At 35.5% G+C, this 14,262-nt stretch overlaps 1 protein-coding gene across 1 annotated transcript; it reads right to left on the reverse strand.

Moving 5' to 3' along the window:
• Positions 1 to 629: 629 nt before the first annotated feature.
• Positions 630 to 13,505, reverse strand: LOC149737411 (solute carrier family 28 member 3-like). Its single transcript, XM_089874193.1, has 15 exons — positions 12,887 to 13,505; positions 11,417 to 12,825; positions 10,982 to 11,094; positions 10,629 to 10,720; positions 9,786 to 9,975; positions 9,029 to 9,182; positions 7,967 to 8,158; positions 6,925 to 7,086; positions 6,332 to 6,457; positions 5,651 to 5,781; positions 5,192 to 5,360; positions 4,699 to 4,902; positions 3,930 to 4,011; positions 3,457 to 3,555; positions 630 to 2,733 (listed from the first exon to the last, which is right to left on the reverse strand). Exons 2-15 carry the CDS (start codon positions 11,426 to 11,428, stop codon positions 2,669 to 2,671), a joined length of 1,791 nt encoding a protein of 596 aa, XP_089730319.1. The 5' UTR covers positions 11,429 to 12,825; positions 12,887 to 13,505; the 3' UTR covers positions 630 to 2,668.
• Positions 13,506 to 14,262: the final 757 nt, after the last annotated feature.

Genomic DNA, 14,262 nt, shown 5'->3' on the forward strand with positions numbered 1-14,262 from the left:
GTAAATAAGCGATATTACGTGGTAATTGGGTCCCATCTTACCCCCTACCATATAACTTGTATACTTCCTAACATTCGTTGTGTCTTGCCATCTCCGTCTTTATTGCTTTGGCTACAATGTTGCTTATAATAAATAAGGCCAAATGTAAAAAATGATTTGCAGTTGGGGCTTCAAATCCATAATCATTGGGGCACACTCCACACGGAACCGTTTTCATTTTTTTCCCGTCCCATTTGGTAGTAAATAAAGAACAGTTACAGAATTATATAACTGTATTCTCGCTACCCTGGATACTAACACTAGTCTGCTATTAAGTGAATAAACAAATACCTCCGGGATAAAATAATATTTAGTTGGTTGGGAAGCCTAATGTTTAATTCTACTTTATCATCCCAATTTGGTTGCAAAAAAAAGAATATGTAAAACTGAATCCTCCCATGTCGTTTTTGCTAATTATTAAAACAGGATTAAAAAATATGGAATATCATTGTCTAATCAATGATATCCATCCTACAACGCAGTAATATATCAAATTCTGTTGTAACCTACTGTCGATGGGATAACTGATGCAATACTTGCAGATAAATAAAACTAACATACCAAAGCAACAATCAGATACAATCCATTCATTCAAAGTTGTTTGTCTCTTTATACATTCAATTATGGAACATATTGAACAAGTAAAGCAATCCTGACACAGCAAGGCTACGAACCAACACACTAGAACGAACAGAACAAGCAAAAAAACGACGAACCAACACACTAGAACGAACAGAACAAGCAAAAAAACGAAAGGCTTCATACAACAGGGCCCTTTAAAGTGGTTTCGGATAATTTTCCTGAACATAGGTAGAGATTAAAGGGCCCTTTCACGAGCATAACAGCAACTGTAGTTTGAAATCCAGGGATAAGAAAGTAAGAACTACAGAACAATTTACATGGGTGAGCCCACAGGGTTCTAATGATGTGGTAGGTTCATGTCAAGGGGTTCCATGGTGAATTCTTGGAAGATTCAAAGATTAATCAGGCTTAACGGGATGAACCAGCAAGAGATGTATATCATGTATCTTTCCATTACATGGTCTGCTTAACAGTTACAGTAACACTAAAAGCTTTTATCTTCACGGAACTTGTGTGCAAGATGCTTCAATATATAGCAGAGTTATAAACAGAACAACAATTTATTTTTCAAAGAAATTTCCAGAGGCATTGTGTAGTTTGGTTTCCAACATACTGTTAGAGAATCTTCTCATAGGTTGGAGTGGTGGTAGTTACATTCAAGTAACTTTTCTAAGATGCTTCATGAATGAACTTAACAGCAGTGGTATAAACAGAACAGTTAACAAAATGAGCAGTAAGAGTCCTGACAGGCAGAGTAGTTTGGCTTTCTGGATTAACATGGTACCGACCAAAGGGCAATGTATTTGACTTCATGCTGAATTTCTGGGTGGTTTTACCTGGTTAATGGTTTAATATGTAAAAGGGGAAAGGTGGAAATATATCGTTGTGTTGGTCTAAGAGTCTGAAAGGGAAACCAGAGCTGGTATAAAACAAAGATGGAGATTTGTCGTCGCATTAAAACGTGCAGGGACTAGCAGCGGAAAAACAAAAGACTCCGCACATCCACAAACACAACATTAAAGTAGGGGAGGAACATGGTGACGGGCAAAGGGTCATGAAGATGAGATTTAAAGAATTGCTGGATGGTTCATTATGTGAAACTACCAGTAAGAGAAAGAGATATCTTGCAAGACTTGTCTGGGAGAGAAGAACGCAGTAAAATAAAATGAGGGGGCGAAGTGGGTTGTAGTTAAATGAAAATGGAACGGAAGATCAAAGGACACGTATGAGGCTTCATGTTGAAGGAATGGATGGTTCAGCTGGTTAATGGTTTAAAATATGTAACAGGGCCAGTAAGAGTGGGGGGACATCCTAGTGTTGCTTGTATGAAAGAGAAGCACACAATAAATTATAAAAAGGGGAACTGTGGATGAATGTGAACGAAATGACCGGCAGAATAACAAAGGTTTTAAACAGATGTGGAAAAGTTTTAAGCAACAGGGAGCTGTATAGCAGGTTTGGCTTCCAGGGATGACGAGATAAATACTTCAGCTTGGGTTGATACTCTTTCCATGTACATTGTAGTTTCATTCAAACACACAGAACGTCTTCGCAAAGTAAGAACTAAATCTTGAGAGGCATCGTGGGGTCGGCTTCAAACATAAGCATCAATTTCCTCGTTGTAGGTTCATTTCAGGAAGCAAACTATTTCTATATATATTCGTAACAAACCATGGATGCTTCATTGAGTAACAAGATAAGGAATGTAGAAGACTGCAAGTTAAAGATTTTCCAAATGAAGCCAGCAGTTGTTGTTTCAATACATTGCAAATACTATCTGGTGCAATACAGTAGGTTGGGGTAAGATGGGCCATGTTTTGAATTTTTTTTGTTGTCCCATTTTGTAGAAAACAAAGAATACTCAAAGGAGTTGTCTTGATATCTAAGGCACTTGTGTATCAGATGCTACATGATTGGAATAATGGCAGTGGACTTATGTACACAATGCTTCAAGCAAAGTAGGAAAGTATAAAAAGTTGTGTATGACGGTGTGTAGAAGAAGTGTAGGGAACCACTAAGCAGGGAAGGTAAAGATATGTTTGTAACTTCATGGTGAAGGGGTGGCTGTCACGTTGGAAGTAGATGCCAAGATGGGTTCAACAAATAACATTCCTGTAAAACAAAGTTTGGTGGTGGGTGGTGGGATGTAAAATATTAAGTTTTAGTGGGGCATGGCTGGAAGTTAGGCTTTTTCCTATAACCAAAGGTTGCAGGTTCGAGGCTTGGCGCCGTTGTCGCGGAAATCTGGTTCCCATCGGCTACTGCGCATGCGCAGACACGGGACATTTTTATCAAAAATCTATAAATCTGGTTTCGAACGAAGATTACTTGAATATATACATGTTTTTGGATAGTTTATTTTATCTAATGTGAAAATTTATGTTTTATCGTCTTTTTTCGTTGTTGATGACGTGTTAACGGTAGAGGTCACTGATGGTCATACGTCATAATGTATAATTTAAGGTAAAATACAGCATCAATTTTTTATCAAGAAGGTAAATCTTTAAAAAGAAATGTACAAAATATGTTGCATCCAACAATTAACTGTTATTCTTAGTCGGAACCAGAGTTTTCGATTTCTCAAAAAAATAAGTTATAAGCAGCCAATGGGAACCAGATTTCCGCGACATCGTTATTATTGTGGGCGTATTGGCTTTAGTAGTAAGTGGTCAAAATTTAATTGTATTAATTGCATTAACAGTCGTTATAACACTAGTGTTTTGTTTCATACACCTCGTGCCCACTTACGAGCTACCACGTATGTAACTTTGTGGGTGATTGTTTTTGTTGTATGGCTGACAATTTAGACAATCCATTATATTAAACCTAGCTAACCTGATATAGAAGCCGTCATACAACAAGCAATCATCCCACCCATAAGGGCTCGCACCGACATCTCGGCTAAATCTTTCTTTTTGTTTGGCATCAGAACACCTGGGGTTGAAATACAAATTAACTTTAGAAGTTAAAGAATCATGAAATAGGCAATTGCTTCCTAAACAAAATCAGCACGATCTAAGTATCACTTAAAAACTTAAAATAAACCTTTTGGGTCCTCTGGTATAACAACGTTATTTTTATTCTAACTTTTCATTTGCCCTTCGGCAAGACGTTTTACCTTTGTTTTATTGTTATCTCATACTCAGTATTGTAGTGTTAAACCCTGATAAAGTCATGCTAAATATAGCAAACCAAACATTAGGAAAAAAACGTTTTTATGGAGGAGCCAAAAAGTCTTATATCACATTAATTAAGCCTGATAGCAAAAGCAAAATAGAATAAAATTAAAAAATAAACAAGCCACTTACTTAAACCACCAATAATAATACCAAGTGAACTGACATTACAGAATCCACACAATGCATGGATGGCCACCATCTCCGATCTCTCCTGTGAACCAACAAGCCGATTAAAGTTTTTAAAAAAAAACTATAAACTTAAAAAAAAAAAATTTCAAGTAAACGCGTTATTCAAAAAATAAAACTGCATGACCATCCTTGAACACTTAATTGGGGATTTTGCAAAATAAATTTGATTTATAACCAGTTTTAGGTTATTCTGTTACTTCTGCTACCATAATGGTAATAATCTTTTAACGGCTTATCTGGTATTAAACGCATGGTGTATTTCCAATATTTCGTCTGCCATCCTACTAGACTTTATTAGGGAAGAAAGAAATACACTATGTTTTTCACACCAGAGGAGAGGTTGAAAGATTAATAATTTTTAGGGTGATGTCTCCCTAATTGCTAAATCCAACTAACTTCACCCATATACAATATCCATAGGCATCTAACATGGGTGTCTATATTACTTGAAAATAACTGGAGTACCCACTAATCCACTATACATGGATTAACAATTTAAAATCTTACAAACAGGTTTGAAACAAACACTATACAGTGGTGATAGTGCAATGATCGGTCTATTTTTCAAATGAAAGCTAATATTGTGACAAGAACAAAAATGTTCATGATTTCACCGACATTAACTTTTACTTTTAAAATTATGTGTACCCTAGCTTTTAAAAGTTCGGCACCTATATACCACAACATACATATAGAACACCATACATACCGACATATACTGTATGGTTCCATTGATAAACTTGGGGACAACATTTTGGTTCAATCTGTTGTTGATAAATGGTTTCATCGCTTCGTATGCGATAAACTCATTAAGGAAAGTCTTCATACCAAATAACTGACCAACGAGGAAACAATCTTCCCAATCTGCTCCCATCAGGAAAGCCACGGGCATGAAAAGGTAGCTGCAGATTACCTGGTGGTGAATGAATGTTTTGCTGTTGTTGTTACCAGGTATAATAAACGTTTTGTAATAAACGTTTTTAATAAATATACAAATTTAAACATTAAGGAATATATAAGTAAAGATCTATTCTATAAGTCCTCACTGTAGGACCTCACCCATATAGAATAAAATGTGCATATACAATGTTGAGGTAATGGGCCAACTCTAGCCTAAATCCCAGGTCCCAGGTCCCATCGCGTGCCTCACTGTAAAACCTCACCCATATAGAATAGAACCTCACACATAACACAACCCCCACCTCAAAAGACAGCTGAGGGATTCCAACAAACGCCCCAAACCAGTGCAACGTTGCGTTAATAAAAGCAAGCAACGCAAGGAAAGCGATCAAATTTGCTCCGATATTTGCGACGAGTTTGATTGACATGGAAGCTCCAGCTGCTGCTGCTTCCACTATGTTGCGGTTTGTTCTACAAGTTCAACAATATTAACTGTGTCATCATATGCACCAAACGTTTGAAAACACAGGAGAGTCGGGGCATAGTTAAAAACACAATCGTATAAAAACTAATTTAATTTATTGTTTGTCGGGACTCAGGTTTTACACACAGAAAAAATACGAAACAGACAAAAAAAAGAGTTTTCTATAGCAGATAAATATATTTCACCCGAAATAGCCCAAATCCAAATAGAATCAAGCATTCTCAAACTAAAACCTTATACACTTGAGGGTTTATTAAATTGAATAAAACCATCTTACCCCGCAGACAGAGCAAGGGATCCCGTGTTCATGAACTTAGATTTCTCCACCTCAGGATACAACAACCTAGATACTACTAATCCTGCTGGTGCCGACATTACACATGCTGTGAGCAGATGGACACCATCAACCTGTGGTAAATATCAACAATTGTTCAAGGCATCTGATATGAGTTCTATCTTAATTGTATGAAACTTATTTATCCTCGTGTGGCGGCGCAAGGACAGTCGTTATAACACGGGTGTTCTGTTTCATACACCTCGTGTTAGCTCACGAGTTAACATCAACCTCTGATGCAGGGGAATGTTGGGAGCGCATGCAGTTGCACAGCTGGGGGGGATTTCGAAGGGCACGACCCCCCCACTTTTTATTAAAAAAAAATTAAAAATATTAAATAAAACAGTTTTTTTAACCCCCCATCCCTCTATTTTTCTAGCTGCATACATAAGTGATATTGGGGATAAAATTTTAGCAAATTTTGAATTGTTAGAATAATAAAACTCATGTTGTTTACCAGAAAAGCTATTTACCTATATTTTATCAATGCTATGCATGGTGGTAACAGCACCAAAACTTCTGCTTTAAGTAAAGATTTCCAAAAAATTATTTGACAATTTCATAATTTTATAATCAAAAATAAAAAAAATAATAAAAAGTTAAATTCAACAAAACACCACTTACCCCGAACCCAATGTAGACCCCAAACACGGAGAATGAGATTGAAGCGAGCCCAGTGGTGAGAACGGAGTGAATCTCAGCTTTGGTTAACTCAGGAAGGTACGGACGTACTATCAAGGGCGCTTCTGTCTGGTTAGTTTAAGATAAATTTAAATTGAATTGTAATATATGTAATTTTACAATATTATAGCGAATATATTATATATATTACTATAAAAACATTTTTTAAGTAAAAAAACATTAAATAAATAAAATCTAAGGTATTTGTTTGTTTTTTCTTTTAGGCTGTATATTAAGGTACGGTAAAACAGAGGCAGAAAATCTTAAGAAAGATAATGAGTATTCTTTTAACCAAAACAGTAGTAATATGAATGGAAAATATAAATGACCCTTCAAGATTAGAAAAAAAAATGCCAGAATATCTCTTCAGGACTTATATGTCGGACAACATATATTCATTTTTCTCATATATATTTATATGTGCTGTCTGATATATATTATATTTATATAAATACAAAACTTATTAATTGCCACATCACAACTTCACATAAATCATTATTTAAAATAAACAGTTAAAAACCCAACTTCTGACATACCATTCCCACAAATATATTTGCGATCGCCACTGCAGATTCAATGGCAGATGTTCCCAATGTGATTTGGGTGAGATACGCAAGTTTTGCGATGAACCATTGCATTAAACCAACGTAAAACAACATGTTGGTTACCATGCTGAAGAACACGATCATGGGAAGAACCTGTGGGTGGAAATATATTAGTTTGTACGGTAAAAATAGGTGTTGATAAATGAATGAATGTATTTACCCTCACAGGGCAGCGACTAGGGATGCACATTACAGAATAATTAGGTATTCTAGGATATCCTAGAATACTTTATTTCGAATCTAGAATTCCGAATCTAGAATTTCGAATCTTTTTTTATTTATAGGAAAAAATATTTTTACCCACATAAGTCAGTTTATTGAGTCTCTCATATTAGTCTTGTTTGATAATGAGCTGTAAAATGATCAAAATTGTACTATTGGGTAGTTTTTGCGTCATAAAACGTATAGCAGGCTATGAAAAGACGTTGCAAAACGTTTACTCTCGAAAGTCCCACAAACACAAAAATATTTTTTTTTCAAAAATATTAACTTTTAAAAATTCTTAATATAGTGTATGAGATGACGCATGATGATGTCATTAATAAGAATACCGAATCCCGTAATTAGATTCGAATACAAAAGGATTCGAATCTTACAGATTCGAAATTCTGTAATGTGCATCCCTAGCAGCGACAGTTGTTGGCTTATGTATTTTTTTGTATGGCTGACAAAAATGTTGGCCTTATTCCTAATATTGACATTGTGAATGTGGAAATTAATAAAAACACCTTTTCGGTTACATCATAGTTGGTGTCTACTATATAATAAGCAAAACAGACGTGTATGAAATCTGTGTAATAACGACGGTTGTTTTCCCGCCATGCCAGGATAAATAAGTTAAATGAATGTAATTATAGGCGCCTAACATGGGTATACAGGGTATGCATGCATCCCCATGTTAGGCGCTTATCATAAAGGCCAAAGCAGTTGTTAATAATTAGAATCCTCACAACATAAGGATACAATCTCAAACCTTGAAAGCGAAGATATGATCGCTTGGTAGATATCCGAACACAAACGTCGATCCACTATCAGTGTATTTCATGAAAGTAGCAATCTGGTCCCCAATGAACTTAATAGCAGTGTACCCAGCACTGGTGCGTAGAACTACGAGCCCAAGGATAAATTGAAGAATAATCCCCCAAACAACTGGTCGCCAGTTGATCTGCATCAAGTATATATAGATTAGGTCTAGGCGCCACTTTTTTAATTTTTTAGCAAAACATATAATTACCCTCCTCTTCAAAATTTGACATGCATTCTATAAAACGAACCCCTAACATTACATCCACACTATATATGATAACATTGAGATAAAAGACATTAAGTTAAAGCCATAACCCATAGACATACATGACACTAAGCTAGAAGTGTAAGTCAAATGTATAAGGTTGGGGACTTTGGGAGTGATGACTGGCTTTTAGCTTCCCAGTTTAGACCAATGAGAAAGCAGTATACATTGCAACAGACGCTACAATCTCATTCTCATTGATCGTTCAAACAGTGGTTTCCATTAGTTTTATCAGTGTGGATGTGGTTTAGATTGCAACACCACGTAGCAGGAAACAACAATTTTTATTAAATATGTGGCAAGCAATAATGAGCGGATATATATGTAATAAACTGAAACATCAAACATGGGTATATGTAATACAGCATACTGTAGTAAAACAGTGGTAATGTAGTTTCCAATGTAATTGTAGAAACAATGCAAAGATAGCCAGTTTGACGCTTATATCGTCGTTGCGCAAGACACTTAACGAACATTGCTACAACCCAGTGGTCACTAATAAGTTGTTGCACTCTGTATGTTCCAATAATGGCCCAACTCTGAGCTCCCATATCATGTCTCACTATAGAACCTCACCCAAATGGAACAGAAATAATGTAGTATAGACATATGCATATACAATGTTGGGGTGATGTGCCAACTCTGGCGTAAATCCCAGGTCCCATGACATGCCTCACTGTAGGACCTCACCCATATTGAATAGAAATAGCGAAGTACATATACATTTATAGAACGAGTACTTACACATTTTGGTTGCGTAGAAGCACATATACAAACCACCAGTATTACAATGAACCCAACAACTGATATGAGAGTGCTTGGATTCCTTATAATCATATCAACCAACAACCATATACAGAAAGCAACACATATCAAGATCTGAACATATGGCAGAAACCTAAAACATATTTATTTATAAGTTAGGTGATTGTTAGGTATTATATTACGTGGTGGCAAACAGAGAACAACTATATGGTTATTGATTATCAGAGTCGTATAAACACCAAGTAGTCCAACTGCCAGCAAAAGTGGTGACTTTGGCAATGGGTTTAAATGAACTTGTTAGGTTTTGTTTGTGTTTTCCTTTTGTGGGAAGGCATAAAACAGCTTTTGTTTACCTTAGCAAACATTTTTTCGAAAAAATATATAAATTTACCTCCATTAAATATTTTTATAGCTATGTTGATTGTTACAGACAACAAAGGAATGGTTTGTTCACACAATACTACAAGTAAACCTTCCAAAACTAAATAAAAAAGAAGTAGTATGCCTGGATAGCATAAAGTTGAAACAAATCAGCGAAGAAAAAATATATTTCGACAGTACTTCACAATTTTAAATTTAAACCAGACTTATATAAGCTATAAATTTGCCACATTTTGCACCAAAGTATTGAAATTAGGTGCGGGTGTACCTTACGTGTATTAAAAGTAATGGAACTATGCATTGTCCTACTATTACTAACCACCCTAAAACCATAAATGCTAATATTAAAACCCACCGTGCGATCTTGTTCTTGGTTTCCTTTTTAATATGAACCTTTGATTTGATTTGTTTAAAGAATAACAAGAATAACTTCTTGAACCTCAACTCGTACAAAACAAGAAACAGAATAACCAGTGTTAGTATGATGAGAGGTTTAGCAGCGAGGGGGTCTCTAGCTATGGCTATGATGAAATACACCATGTAACCTGTAGGGGTAATAATATAATATTAATATTAACTTTATTTGTCATTTTGATTACAGTAGCGAAAGTTAAAAAAATATTTAAATGAAAAGACAGGATATAGCGAAAGAACAAAGAAGTTAAAACACGCTTACAGTTAAAAATATGTTTACATTTAAGTGGAAGAAAGAGCATAATATTGAAATTAAATTTGAAAAGCAGTTACTACAACAAGGAGTAAATATTTGATATGTTGCTCCATTATATTGATTATAACCATTATGGCCAGATTTTTAGTCCCATAAGCTATAACTATTGGTTATAATGAATATATACAATATATTATAGACAATATTATTTTGTTTTCAAACATAAATTATACAGCACAGAATACATAAATATTTTACTCGAACATATACAGCAAAAATATATTATTCCTGTAAAAGAAATAACTAACTTTTAAGTTAATGAAAATCCAAAATACACGCAAACAGCTACTTCTTTTTATCACTTAGAATACCAAAAGATGCCACAACTAGGAGCTGGCCACTAGAGGCTTCATCGGTACAAAACAATTTTGATGGTCAATAACACGCAGTTATGTTCACGTTGTTCGTGCATGTTTGAAAGACACCTCGTGAATCCAATACTTAAGAAACATTTAAATCACTTCTTACCTGTAAGCAACAAGCCAAGGAAAATATATTTGAAGACAGTTTTCCTTTCAGAGTAAAATGATTTTAGAAATAGGACGGGGATCAAAAGAATCCTGAAAACAATGTGTATCTGTGACTGTTAGATTCAATAACATTTCCCAGGCATTTAGAAAACTGTTTACAACAACAGTCGTTATAACATGGGTGTTCTGTTTCATACACCTCGTGCCCTCTTACGAGTTACCACGTATGGAACTTGAATTCTTACAAACACACGATGGGCAATTTAGCCACAATATCAAGGTATATCAGCAGCACCATTCTTAACAACAGGGAGAAACATTTTCGTTTTGAAACAAGAATAAAATTTTCACCCTATACAACTTCTCCCATTTTTCTGCGAAGCCACCTCAGGTTCAACTTCTTCATTCAATTTAACTTTTTCCCCTTTCTCTAAATCGCATTCTTCAAGTTCGATTGGTTCTTCCTGTAAATCAAGGTTTACGTATAAAAACAAAGACATTTACTGTGCATTAACTACTACACAAAGTATTAAAATTCAGCACTAAAAGAGTGCAGTATTATAACACAATGTAAAAACATTTTACCCACAAAGTTACATACGTGGCAACTCGTAAGCGGAAACAAGGTGTATAAAACAGAACACCCATATTATAACGACGGCCGTTACCTGTGCCCTGCGAATGTAAATAAGTTACATTTTGATTTATATCATTACTTTTAATACAGTAAATTCGCGAGCATTTATAATATTAAAAAGAAAAAACAAACCACGGAAAATTACGAACCTTTTCTCCCATGTTTTATATTGTTTTATTGTTTTTCCGTGCTTATACTTTTCTGCTCCACAATACTCGCAAAACATTAACCGTACAGTAACCACATACAACCAAACTGGTACGACAGCTACAGCGCAAACCACGTTTATATGTAGATCATGGCGCCCTCTATAACAGGCCTGGACACCGTCGGCGCCTCTCTCGAAACTGGAGGCGGATGGTTTTGCAGCGCTTGTACGAATTGTAGACAGTTTTGATGAGTTATTTGACGAATTATCGCATTAGATAGTATTTGCTTGTGGTTTTAGCAGTTAATACAGTATGAAAGTTTAATTTATTATTCAGTTTACGCGTATTATGTGTATAAAGTAGACAAGTGGTTATTTATAGTTGTGTTTAAGTACGGTAACGAATGGCCGCCGGTGTAAGATTTTCCAATCGCACCCATGAGGTTAATCCTAATGCAATCATAAGGTTTTTTGAATAAGTAAGGTCTATCGCCAGGAGTTATATTATACATGCTCTGCTGCTGCACTGTGTTTTAAAACTGCAAAATTCAAAGATTTCTTAAAATGTAGCCTACATACCACTCAAAAATGGACTTAAGTCATTTTATGGATCTTTTTTGCAGGTTCTTTACCTAAATGAGGTGTAATTGACTTACACCATCTATTTAAAGAATGTTGCTGAGTATGTGACAGTGAGGAATATTTATTTTAAAACTGTAATGGTCACTTACATGTTGAAAAATATTGAAACCCTTGTGTTAACTTACACACTGGAATCATCTTTATCAAAATCTGTGGCCCTCCAAATGTATTTTAACATTATGGCTAAAACTATTGGGGGTGTGGTAAAGAAGCAGCAAGAAATAGTCATAAAAACGGTTTCGACCGTTTGTGCATTGGCGTACAGATTGCATAACTCCCACCTCGCTCAACAGAAATCCAACTCCAGCAGAAAAGTAATGACTCTATGACAAGTCCAGGTTACAACCCAGTTTATTCGACAAAACGACATCACGCTACAGATAACAGTGAGAACTGCAAAGGCATTACAAGGCCCAACTGCCAGCCCATACAGCATTGGAAGGGCTTATAAAAATGGCGAGAATTCAAAATGCAAGAAGAAGTATACACACGAGAATAACATTAAACAGCAAGGCAAAGTTTCTCTGCATTGTCACAGGAAAAAGTCTCTTAGCATTATTGAAAAATGCAAGCATTGTCATACAGGGGTTACAGGAAACAGTCAAGGTGCATATTGCATACACATTACGCCAGCTGGACAGATCACATTTCTTTGCCTTGATTCCAATGTTTGGATATTTCACCTAAGAATGTCAAGTCATCAGTGTTGTCAATCTTGGAAGTCATTCTGGTCAGTGTTTTCGTACTGGGGAGCTTTTATATGATGCTCTTGAAGATGAAAATTAATCAAATGCCCCGGCAAGTGGCTCACCACAATACACAAGCTTACCAACTAAATAAGCAGTTGCATTTGAATTTCTGTAGTCTGTGAGAAGCATGTACGGCTTGGCGGCTTGCCACAACATTAACAGGATAATAAACTCCCTGTGCTATTCTTGGCTATCTGTCCAGCCAAAGAAGAAATCATAATTGTAAAGGCAAGATAAAAACATTCATGATGAAAATCCTTTTAAATTTTGATGGCAAATAAAGGTACACTAGATATATCTTCCTGGACTGGATGATGACAAAATTACAAATGAAACAATGGAAGCAGGGAAGGAATATTTGTTTAAGCGGTTGGAAACAAACTTTTGTGGACACACAATATGTTGTTCCTGGGAATGGACTGCAGCCATCTTGACCTCTATTGGTTACATGTGGTAAACAGAAAATTGGTGTTTTATCATCTGCATCTTAGTTCATTTCCACTTGTACAACCTGTCACATAACCAGCCATTGAGCCATACACATGATTTCCTAGTTTCCCACTATATCTTGCATACAAGGATTTTGTTATACATGTAACCTGTTTCAAAACTGACATTGCCTTTACCAGCATATACAAACCACAAAAGGGATAGCATTTCTTTTTAATTTGACTCATCTTTTTATTGTACAAATGTAAATGTGTTTTTTTTAATTACAATGTAACCAAAAATAAACTCAAATGACAATTTCTAAATTTATGTGACTTGATGCAACTCAACAGTTTAAGAAGGGAAAAGTTATCTTTAACTATGATTAGCCTTATGCCTCGACTGTGTCAATCTGTCCTGCTATTCTACCTAATACATCATTTCTCAAGTTTTTTTTGATAGAGCAGGACAGGGGTCCCTTCTTGAGATCAGTATTAGGATTATATGACAAAAAACAAATGCCAAAAAGGGATTTCGAAAAGCAAGCAGTCTATTTAAATTCAAAAATAAACTGGGAAGTGGTAGGTCTTGTAGTTCAGAGAATATTTATAGTTAGAAAAGTTTTGCTAAAACGCTTGTGTGTCTTAAACAAACATAGCTTCAGTTAAGATTTTACACTGGTGGTCAATCATAAACATAATACACGCAAGCTAAATAAAAAAAACAAAGCATTTATAGTGTACTAACTGCTAGAACTTAGAGCAAACACTATCTAATGCGATAATTCGTCAAATAACTCATTAAAACTGTCTACAATTCGTACAAGCGCTGCAAAACCATCCGCCTCCAGTTTCGAGAGAGGCGCCGACGGTGTCCAGGCCTGTTATAGAGGGCGCCATGATGTAGATCCAATTTTGCCGCGAGAATTATCAAATAGCGTGGTGGTGCTTATTAGGGGAGCAGAAAACAGATTATCCTGAATCTGTATTGAATTTAATATAACAAAACTGCGGGTAAGTTTAAACTA

This window comes from Ciona robusta, chromosome 3 (genome assembly GCF_009617815.1).
Source record: "Ciona robusta chromosome 3, ASM961781v2".
Lineage (NCBI taxonomy): Eukaryota > Metazoa > Chordata > Ascidiacea > Phlebobranchia > Cionidae > Ciona > Ciona robusta.

Bases quoted from the DNA above. Each gene is read 5' to 3' on its own strand.
- LOC149737411 (XM_089874193.1), bottom strand. The intron at 10,721-10,981 runs GTGAAAATTTTA...CATTGTTTTCAG, and splicing joins AATGGGAGAAGTTGTATAGG to GATTCTTTTGATCCCCGTCC. The intron at 4,012-4,698 runs GTATGTATGGTG...GTTGGTTCACAG, and splicing joins GAACCATACAGTATATGTCG to GAGAGATCGGAGATGGTGGC.